At 40.6% G+C, this 10987-nt stretch overlaps 1 protein-coding gene across 2 annotated transcripts in view; it reads left to right on the top strand.

Moving 5' to 3' along the window:
* The window catches only part of Dgk (diacyl glycerol kinase 1), a 68009-nt gene extending 57310 nt beyond the window's left edge, over window positions 1-10699 (top strand). The window contains exons 7-18 of one of the 2 annotated variants that reach the window (XM_076388944.1): window positions 3085-3207; window positions 3775-3824; window positions 4222-4296; window positions 4623-4860; window positions 5103-5308; window positions 5406-5579; window positions 5797-6052; window positions 6134-6258; window positions 6345-6632; window positions 6716-6917; window positions 6994-7175; window positions 7246-10699. In XM_076388944.1, the coding sequence (XP_076245059.1) occupies window positions 3085-3207; window positions 3775-3824; window positions 4222-4296; window positions 4623-4860; window positions 5103-5308; window positions 5406-5579; window positions 5797-6052; window positions 6134-6258; window positions 6345-6632; window positions 6716-6917; window positions 6994-7175; window positions 7246-7335 (2009 nt within the window). In that variant the 3' untranslated portion in view covers window positions 7336-10699. Of the gene's footprint in view, window positions 1-3084; window positions 3208-3774; window positions 3825-4221; window positions 4297-4622; window positions 4861-5102; window positions 5309-5405; window positions 5580-5760; window positions 6053-6133; window positions 6259-6344; window positions 6633-6715; window positions 6918-6993; window positions 7176-7245 lie in introns of both variants that reach the window. The other variant, XM_076388943.1, reaches the window with a different exon arrangement.
* The last annotated feature ends 288 nt before the right edge of the window (window positions 10700-10987 follow it).

Raw genomic sequence — 10987 nt, 5'->3', positions numbered from 1 at the left:
CCTCGCTGTAAATTTCACTAAGGAAACTTTAGGGTCGGTGAACTGAATCCTCTTCTTGGGATGTGGACCTAGATCACTCGAAATGGAATTAGGTAAATTGCTTTTTGGTCTTGGCATACTTTTCTGGGATAATATTGTACAAACCTCTGAAATGATAAGGAGAATCTCCTTTGAAATGATAAGGAGTGTTCGTTCGACCTCCTTCGTTTCACCGTGATTCATTCTCCTCGATATAGCTAAGTGATCGTAGATGCAGTTGAATTATGACACGAACGGGACGTGATTTCCGCCGGAAGTGCAGTTGGCTGTTCCGCAACGATGGCCAAAATCGAAAAAATACGAGCCACCGTTCTGTTCCTCGTATTTCGCGCCACCCTACAGGCAGCTTTACCTCGCAAAGTCGCCCATTCAGATCCCACAGACTCGTCTGTTCTATCAGGACACTTTTACGTAAGCCAGCAGACACGAACGGCACGTCGAATCAGTATTTATCAGAAATCGATCAAGGAGCAACAAAGAGCGACATTCAGCGAGCCACGCGTACCAAAATGCTCTCTGAAGGAAACATTTTGAAGGAAATGTTTATCGAACATTGACGGGGAACTTCAGTTGATCAGACTAAACCATCTGTTCGCGGATTCAGGAAATGCACAAGTTCCCATTTTAATATGACATCTTGATCTTTGCGAAATGTCACCTATTTGCGTGCTGTTTAGACTCGCACGAAGTTTGACGAAATTGAAACCTCGAGTTGTTGCGCAAGGGAATATTTTTGACGCGGGATTATCCATTAATGGGGAGGAAGATCCTCCCCACGTTATCCATTAATGCTATAACTAATCTTCTTTGCTAATGCGTTTGGGATTTTCCAAAGAAGATGGCTGCTTTCACTTCTCGATCAAACGACGAGGGATATCGAATGATTCTTTCTCCCATTGTCCTCCCTTCCAAGGAAGATGATACTCAAAGATTCCCCCATGAAGGAACCACATAAAATCAACAGGAATTCGTCCAGTGTCGCCACTTTCTTTGATCGATTCCAGAGCAGCCAGCTGGCCACTTCGATTGTCCCGCTGCTCCGTCGATGAGCTTGCGTGTTCGTTTGATTCCCGAAATAACATCAGCCGGTATCATTCGGTATAAATAACGTCACGCTTGGAACAACATTGCGAGTCCTCTGGCTTAAAGCTCTCCCGACACGCTTCGTCAGTGTCTTCCGAGTCACGCGGCAAGCAACAAGTGCCATCGTGTTTCGACCATTCAATTCCGTGACCATTGATTGCAAATCACTTTAGATCGACTCTGTCTTTAGTCCACTCTTCTGCAGTCGTTAATCCCTGTTAATCGAGTGATATTGAGTTTCATCTATTGATTGTCGTTTCTTTATTGTTAGCCAGTTTCTGAGATAACGTGAGCGAAATGATAGTGAAGAATGATCGACTTTTACCAGACGTTTCAGGTGCGCTGTTGAAGGAAGGTGAGTGGAAAAGGTAGGTTTTGGTCATGGTCTCAGCGTAGGATTTTAGAGAATAGTGTCCTTGTCCTTTTTGCTCAGTAAGGAATTCAGTGTTGGATTAGTGCAACTTTTTTACACAACTTTCATCCCTTAGTCTACAGTTTCAAACCTCACAAATGAATTTTATCGTTCATCGGTGGGACACCACACAATCGTAACGAAACGAAATGGCAATTTTTATAGAATCACGGGTACCTACAAAATGAATCGCCAGAGAGTAATAGAATAGTCAATGAATTAACGTAGTAGCACGTACCGAAACTAAATGGCCCCTTTTCCACAATTGAACAGCGACTTTATTTCCCTCGTGACCAGTCGCTTTAGCCATTTCTTCTGTATCCCTGTTTTCTAACAATCTTGAATGTTTTGACTCGTGGAACCACTCTGGGAACATTTAAAAAAAGGACTTCGATGTCATCAGTCTAAATTCTTTATTAAACTAAAATACCTACGATTCTTAAGACACCCGATTCAGCCACAATTATATCCACAAATCATTATTAGAAGACGAAGTAACTTTTCTAGGAATACCATAATTGGAACAAAAATGTTTGTCCTGTTTCTACTCGTCTGGCGCGTTATTGCTCAGTATTACGTGTACATCAGACAGTCGTTTACAAATATCGTTCTAAGAATATTCGTCATAGAACGTCTATCGGGCAGTGGTTACGCGTGTGCAGCCGTCGATCGTTATAATTAGAGTGGTCGTATGCATGCATCGATACTTGGCTCCGAATACTCTAGAGAAGCAACAGGTTCCTTCGCGAATGCTGTTCACGACAGAAGTCACTCTGTTAATGGTCTAAAAATACTGCCCGATTAGACTTTCCTTTTCGTCTTCGCACGTGATAGCTCTGCCACGGGCCTTTCACTGAGTAAATCGAAACATTTATGCCAGGACAAAAGTTTGCAATGATATAACTCTGGAAGGCATAAGTTGTGAAAAGTCCTTAAAGTTTAATAGTGAAACTTTTTTCGTAGTTAGTCAGTGAACATTAACTACCTATTTATTTATTCATGAATCTCAGAAGTCATTAGTAGACTCACTAGTAGGAATTGGATGTTGTTCGAAGTTCTATTCCAAATTCATTTCTCTCCGAATTAATTTATATGAAATTCCATAAATCATGTTTGAAAAGTTAAATCGCTAAGTGATCTACGAAGCAACAAGTCTCCTGATGGATTGCCTTTGCATTTAAAATGAAGGGAATTAAGAGGTTCGAAGAAAGTTTCGAAACGAGTTTTCGTGTATCGGATCTCATGAGACGATACTTTTCACGTGACGTCTTCTTCACGTGTTGGCTTTCAACGCATATCCTTTAGTATAAACAAACGGTGACAACCTCGCGATTTATATTGCCGCGGTAAGAATATCGTCTGGCAATATTTTTGGGCGACTCTGGTGACATCAAGATTAAAAATAGACCTGCGTTTTTCTAGCGTCGAGGCTTTCTCGAAACAGTCTGAGTGAACTGCCCTGACACTTGCGATATAGAAATCTGCAGCCTTGATTTATCATTTTACTCATTGAAGAGTACTAAATTATTTAAATACTCTTTAATTCACAGAGATGAGGCATCTGGTCAGAAAACAGAGCACGATAGACGTTCATTCGGTTAAAGTCAGCCTGAAGGATATTGTCTGCTACCTTTCCCTCTTGGAGGCTGGCAGACCAGAAGATAAATTGGAGTGTAAGTAAAAACAGAGAAATAAAATATCAGGTCTACGAACCTTTTACTTTGAGATGCCAGGTTCTAGGTGTGAACGTACACTGCTGATAGAAAACTTCGAATCACTTTCCACTTTTCATTAAAATTTCCTCTGACGCGAAATTAGTACTTTCAGAAGCGATCCAAGCTTCGTTTGATGAAGTCTTTACCTCCTTTAATTCATAAAGCGATGTCAAACTTTTAGCCAGCAGTGTATTTCAGGATCCGTATCCTCTACTAAAAGGAGGCTGACACACCTGGAACCATCAAACAGTAGCATGCTTAATTGCAAATACTTGGCGTGCCTCAAGCTTATCTTTGAAGCGCGAGAAATTCCCAGCTACAAAACGCCCTCGCATCTTCCGCCTATAACAGAGCGAACGATTTCCAGAGTTTCCGAGCCGCGAAATAAGTCACAGCTGAAGCTTTTCAGACATTCAAATTCGCGTGTCTAACCCCAGCCTCGATCTTCCTCTTCGCCAGCTACTGCAACTTGTTGCACGCCAATTTCGACGTGCATTAATTCGCTCGTCCTTTCCTTTTTTCCAGTTATGTTCCGGCTGTACGACACGGATGGCAATGGCGTTCTTGACACCAACGTGAGTAAAACGAGCGAACGCTCGCATTCTCTCTTCGTCCCTTTTCCTCGGTCGTTCAGTGAACGAAACAAGAGAGCTCAATTTACTCTAAAATATTCGAAAGTACATACAAAGTAATCTCTGGCTCGCGTGGAAAGAAAATTCAATTTAGCGTCAAATATTCCAAAAAAGTGTTTAAGAAAAAATCTGTAGTTACCGAGACACGGAGGCTGCGATTTAAATTTCCAACAAAACGCCCAGAAATAGTTTTGCAACGCGCTGAGTTCCGCCAGTAAATGAATCGTAGATAAATCTGCCAATGGTGAACGTGTGACGGTTGTCAGAGGGAAATAGATCAATGCGAGTACACCTTATCAATCGCTGCGTCGTGTTTAATATCATTATCACGTGTCCCTAGGAGATGGACTGCATTGTCAACCAAATGATGAATGTCGCCGAGTATCTTGGATGGGACGTTTCGGAATTGAAACCGGTGAGTTGATGTACATCAGTCGATTCTTCCTTGCAGCGTGATGTGATAACGAGCATTCGCACAGTTATCATCTCAGTGCATCTACAGTGTAAATTATTTGCCTTATTTAATAATTAATTTGAAAATGAATATTTTCTTCTTTTCTTCTTTCACCAAAAAAAGAAGAAATTCCCTTTTTAAGCATCCCCTTAAAATCTGTACACTAAAGGATACAAATATCGCGACGTTTCCTCTGAGGAAGATAGAAATTCTGATTTTCTGTTTGCATAGCGAAGAGACGGGAAATTGACGAGCGATACCTAGACGTAAATCCTCGATATTTATAGATACTGCAAGACATGATGATAGAAATAGACTACGACGCGGATGGCACAGTATCCCTGGAGGAGTGGAAGAGGGGTGGCCTGACCACGATTCCACTGCTGGTGCTTCTGGGTCTGGATTCGCACGTGAAGGAGGACGGGAACCACCTCTGGAGGCTGAAACACTTCAGCAAGCCCGCCTATTGCAACCTCTGTTTGAATATGCTGGTCGGCCTCGGGAAGAAAGGGCTTTGCTGCGTCTGTGAGTGTCGCGGTCCTTGATGCTGGCTGCTTTTGTCTCGCTTGTTTCGTTAAGGAACGTTTTCTTCCCTGCAGTTTCTTTTCCTCCACTTTCTCGTTAATAACCCAGAGGAAATGGAGCAATTTCTCGGTTATTTCGAACTTTTCGCAGTTTTCGTTGAATAAAAAATTAACAGGGCTGCTACCATTTTTTCCACTCGGATTGGGAATTGCTTGATAAATAAATGTTTCATTCTCGCGTAGTTTGCAAGTACACGGCCCATGAGAGGTGCATTCAGAGAGCGCCAGCTTCCTGCATAGCCACGTACGTGAAGAGCAAGAAAACGTCGCAAGTAATGTTGCACCATTGGGTCGAGGGGAATTGTCATGGGAAATGTTCTAAGTGCAGAAAGACCATCAAGAGTTATAACGGAATCACGGGTTTGCATTGTAGGTGGTGTCAATTGACCGTGAGTACCCTTCCCATCAAGAGTGTAACTTGAAGCAGGTCTTATGACTTTATTAAAGCAGTCGTAATTGTGTACTCATGTGACAACGACTTTGCAGTTGCACAACAGATGCGCCTCGCAAGTGAGGGCAGAATGCACTCTGGGCGAGTACGCGGTCCATATTCTTCCGCCCACGGCGATCTGCCCAGTCGTCCTGGACAGGCAGAGATCGCTGTCGAGGGACAGCAAAAGAGGAAGTAAACATGGACAGGACTCATCATCTGTTAGTTCTGTAAGTATACTCACATAAACTATTCAAGAGTCTCAGAAAGTGGGTTGAGTATACCCTACTGTCACCCACAGAACCAAAACTTTATTTGGGATATATCCTCTTTTCTGGAAAACTCTGAAAACCTAAGATACTTTAGCAGACTAAAAGTATTCGAATATAAGAAGCGATTTTCTGTTCCCAGAGTGGCTTTTTAACGTCCAGCAATGTTTCCAACCAGCAGCCTGCGATGTCCTTCCAAATCACGCCACCACCTGGTACAATGCCGCTTCTGGTGTTCATCAATCCAAAGTCTGGCGGCAGGCAAGGTGAACGCATGCTGAGGAAATTCCAGTACATCTTGAATCCTCGACAAGTTCACAATTTGGCCGTGGGAGGACCCATGCAGGGTCTTCAGATGTTCAAGGATGTGGAGAACTTCAAAGTGATCTGCTGTGGCGGGGATGGTACTGTTGGTTGGGTCTTGGAAACTATGGGTATGATTAAATGGAAGCTTGATAGCATAACACTTGACCCAGAGTTGGATTCATGACCAAAATATCCAATTTTTTAATCAGATCGTGTACAGTTTGAACACCAACCAGCTGTGGGCGTCATACCACTAGGCACAGGCAACGATCTAGCGAGATGTTTGCGATGGGGTGGTGGTTACGAGGGTGAAGCTATTCATAAGGTCCTTAAGGTATGTAGATCTACGAGGAAATAGAACTCTGGAGATAATAGATCTCTTAAAATAAAAAATATAGTTTTCGAATATTGATATTGCAGAAGATAGAAAAAGCGACACCTGTGATGATGGACCGCTGGCAAATAGAGGTCCTAGATCAGAAAGAGGAGAAAAAACCGAATCAGGACTGTATACCGTACAATATTATTAATAATTACTTCTCGGTGGGTGTAGACGCGGCGATCTGCGTCAAGTTTCATATGGAGAGAGAAAAAAACCCACAGAAGTTCAACAGTAGAATGAAAAACAAGCTATGGTACTTCGAGTACGCGACCACGGAACAATTTGCTGCTAGCTGTAAGAATCTCCATGAGGATCTTGAGATCATCGTACGTATATAATCACCCTGAAATTAGAAAGCTTTAAAGCTTCCTTTATAGAGAGTTCGACTCAATTGTTTCTTTACTTTCAGTGCGATGGAACCCCATTGGACTTGGCTCACGGTCCTTCTCTCCAGGGAGTTGCGTTATTGAACATTCCTTTTACCCATGGAGGATCGAATCTGTGGGGCGAGCATCATTCGAGACATCGTCTTGGTAAACGAAAAAAGCGACCGGATAAAGAACTTAGCACTAGCAGCTTTAATTCGGTGGATCTCACAGCCGCGATACAAGGCAAGCATTCTTCCAAAAGTCTTCTAAATGAGTCAGTAAAGCGATAAGAAATGAAAGATAAGTGAAATGTTTACAGATATTGGGGACAATCTTATAGAAGTAATCGGTTTAGAGAACTGTCTGCACATGGGACAAGTAAAAACGGGACTTCGTCACTCTGGCAGAAGACTGGCCCAGTGCAGCAGCGTTACCATCACCACTACCAAACGATTCCCCATGCAAATCGATGGTGAACCATGGATGCAAGGCCCGTGCACTGTGAGTTCTCCTGAAAATGTGTACTTTTTCGAGAAATAGACAACTATTGATATCGTCCTCATTATTTTAGATTCACATAACGCATAAAAACCAAGTTCCCATGCTGATGGCGCCAGCGCCAGAGAAGGGTCGAGGGTTCTTCCGTTTTCTGAAAAGATGAACTCCACGACGTACCAAAGAAATCAAAATACAACTCCGAGCGTAGTGTTGAACGTCATCCCGCCTGTTTTATCTTCTCCTGTTTAAAGACGAGAATGAACAAAGAAGCGTATATCATTTCGGTCGTATGTATGTACTTATTACAGTGCTTCAGGTGCTCGTTCGAGCGCAGTGGACGAGCTTCGACGTAACTTTAGGTATTCTTGTGTACAGTATTTTTGAGAATTAATAATAACAGGATGCATCTCTCATCGTAGAATTAGGATCAGCGGTAGGCTCGTCTATCCCGAGATCTATATCGGGCCAAACATCTGACGTAAAATATCGGTGATTTTATATTTGACATGAAGCGCCGTGACGCAATACAATATCCATTTCGAGAATTTAGTCTTTCGAGTCTACCGCTTCGATACACGTGAGTATAGTCGACAGCAGGATATAGGGATTTCATTAAAACAACAGAGCATCAGTCCTTCACACTTCTAACAATTTGAGTTGCTCCCTTTTACCACTTTTGGGACTCCAAAATGACAGAAATCAGGAGAAAATAAGTTGGTATCTTCCTGAGTCCCTGGCTGACCACCGCAACGCCGATAGTTAAAAGTATAAAGGACTGATACTCTGCTGTTTTACTGGAATTACTATATCTCATCGTCAACTATACAAGCCTGTACTATGTTTATTGTGAATTGAGCGTACCGACACGACGGATTGTACGGTATCATGCAAAAGAGAATAATCTCGTGTTAGGTAATAGTTACTTATTATATAGATAACGTAACAAACAATTACTTCTCTGACGATTGCTTTCCTTATGCGGTGCGTATAAATATTGTAAGGGTTTTCCGTTTTTCTACAGAAACCATTTACGCTACGATAACTCGAGGATAGACAGAGATCATCCTTTTTAGATATATAAAATTTGTTGCTAATGAAAGAAGCGTGAAACCTTAATTTTATATTAATTCAGAGTTAAATATTTATCTATTCCATGTTAGATATTTATTTAATCTCGCATTTGTTATATTCGATGGTCTGTGTATCCTCGATTTGTTTCGGAACTCAGTTACTTTCACGAAAAAAGTTTATCGAAACGGCGCATGAAACGATTTTCAGATCGTCTCCTCTTTTTTGCACGACTCCGTCCAACGATCAAAGATCTACTTTTCTCCCTTAATATTAGGACTTTTGTACGAAAGCTTAGTCGTAACAGCTTAGACGTAAACCGTGATCGTTTAATTTATTTATTTATTTATTTATTTATCTGATCTTATTTATCTGTCTGACTAGCCGAATTAAATGTAATATCGTGAGCATATCATCAAGATAGTTTTTGTCCTTGGTATCGATCGTGAAGTCTTAGTAAGAATTATGCGTGTATTTTAGATTTCTGCGCTCTTATATCTAGATCGTTATGTTTTATCCTATTTTACACTGTTATCTATGATCGCCTTTTACACGTTGGCCACGCCTGGATCGCATAGTACATTATACTGTATCGTTAAGCAGTAGATATCAATTGTAGGCTTCACATATTAGCGTGTTCAATTGAGAATCGATTCAGCCAACGTGTTGTATCTACATAATCAGTATTGCAGTCTCTAGATCACGAAAATTTTCGTACGATTCTTCTGCGATCGCATCGACACGCATTTCGTCATTTATTGTATGCACACGCTTTTCCATATCTTCCGTTTTCTTAATAATTGTACACTCGTTTCTGCGAGTGCTCTGAAATATCACAATTAAATATGTATTTAATTATTATATGTCTCCTATCAAAGAGAAATAATTGACAATTTTTCGACAGCATTTTTCAAATTTTCCGTCCAATAATAGAACAGTATTTCCTATTATAAGTTGACTCGATTTTAATTCATTTATCACATTTCGGAGCACTCGTAACGCGCGCTTATTTCGCGTTCCGAAATGTCAATTTTCAGAAGAGACGATAACGAAACGTAATATATATATTTTAACAAATCGTCTGTAGCAATATGCTTCGATCACATCGTGAAAGTTTTTTCGCGTAACAGGTGGTGAAGTTAGTATGGAAGTTATCCGTAACCCGGTAAAGTGTGTCTATTTCTCTCGTGCATCACGTTACAAGCGTGTTTCATGCTTTTATATTAAGAACAAACAGATATAATAAAGAGAAAGGTACGATTCCGAGTAACATCCCGCAGGGACCATCTCACCGTCGAGATCTAATTAACGATACAAAACGATCCCAATATTTTATCTTCTATTTAGCAAAGACGACTGTTAGCCTTGCGTAAATCAAATCCAGCGATGCTAAAGCGATATAGATTTTTCTTAGGGTACATTAGATTTTATCGTGCGATGATAACGTAGATTTTTTTACCTCTTCGCTCCTGTCAAACTTTGTTCTTTACGAACGAAACGCGGCGTATCGCTCTGAAATCTCGCGTCGAGGAAACGCAGAGCGACACGCGTTATACGAGTCAATATTTTCAAGCATGGCAATTTCTATTATTTTATGTAGAAAAAGTGATACGCAATTTCTTCCACGCGTAATTATATCGTTTCCCCCTCTTCGACGATCGTTATACGCATATTTCCCCATGATGATTATATGATCGACTATAGTTGCTCTCGTTAGACAAATCGAGATATTACGCTTACGTATGTAAATGATAAAACGACCGTTAAAGGTCTTAAAGTTAAGTCGTTATTCTTTAGCGAGAAACGGTTGAAGGAGAATAACGAAAGCTGGGATTCGAATATTCGAAAATAAGAAAAAAAAATAGCATCGTTCCTCTCCTTCGTCGCGAATTTGTGAATACTATCGGCACAATAATTAAAAAATATTGTTTTTCTAATTGGATTGGCGCAGTGTCTCAGTGTGCTTGTCATTGTATAATGTTCTGATGGTATAAAAAGAAGACCCAAAAAAAGAAACAGAAGAAAAAGGAATGTACTTCCATGCACAGCGGTATAAGAAACATATGTACATCGATTGAATTTCCATGACCTTAGATCCTTTCGGTAGACCTTTCTTTATTCACACTTCTGTCATTAATAATAATGGAATATTAATGGAACTCAACGATTCTCCATGGACGTAAACCGCAATTCTGTACTATATAGAAACTGTTCGTTCTTTTTAGCATTTTCCTTAGGAGAACCTAAAGTAACAAAAATCAGAGTAATTTAATTCACAGAATACAGATTCAAAAGTGTATCAGTAAAGATATTAGGTGAATTTACTGCCACCTTTCTTGGGTCTACTAGTATGTTTGAGCACTACTGCCATTTTCCAAAAAAAAAATAGTCGCGGAAGGGAAAGAAGCCTGTCTATTATAGTGTAACAAACGAAATAAAGTGTAAATTACGACACAGGATTTCCTATAATTCTTCAATTACAGAGGTGCCCGTTTATAATCACGACTTTCTGTGTCTCCCTGTTCACTCTATATTTGTCTCAATGAAACGATGACAATTTTCACTACATTTTTCTTCACTGACCTTTTTTTCGGGTTCAGCAACAAACGTAATAATTTGTTCCTCCGAATTATCAATTTATTAGACGTTAAAGGCTTTCGAAGAGCAATTTTAAAGAATTTTAAATTCAAATCGCCCGAAGCGCCACGTAACGTGAAGCATTGGAAGCTTCGGCAGCGTATTTCCGG

The sequence above is a fragment of the Calliopsis andreniformis genome, chromosome 12 (assembly GCF_051401765.1).
Source record: "Calliopsis andreniformis isolate RMS-2024a chromosome 12, iyCalAndr_principal, whole genome shotgun sequence".
Taxonomy (NCBI): Eukaryota; Metazoa; Arthropoda; class Insecta; order Hymenoptera; family Andrenidae; genus Calliopsis; species Calliopsis andreniformis.
Note: the sequence above shows the minus strand (reverse complement) of the source record. Positions and strands in the feature narration are given on the sequence as shown.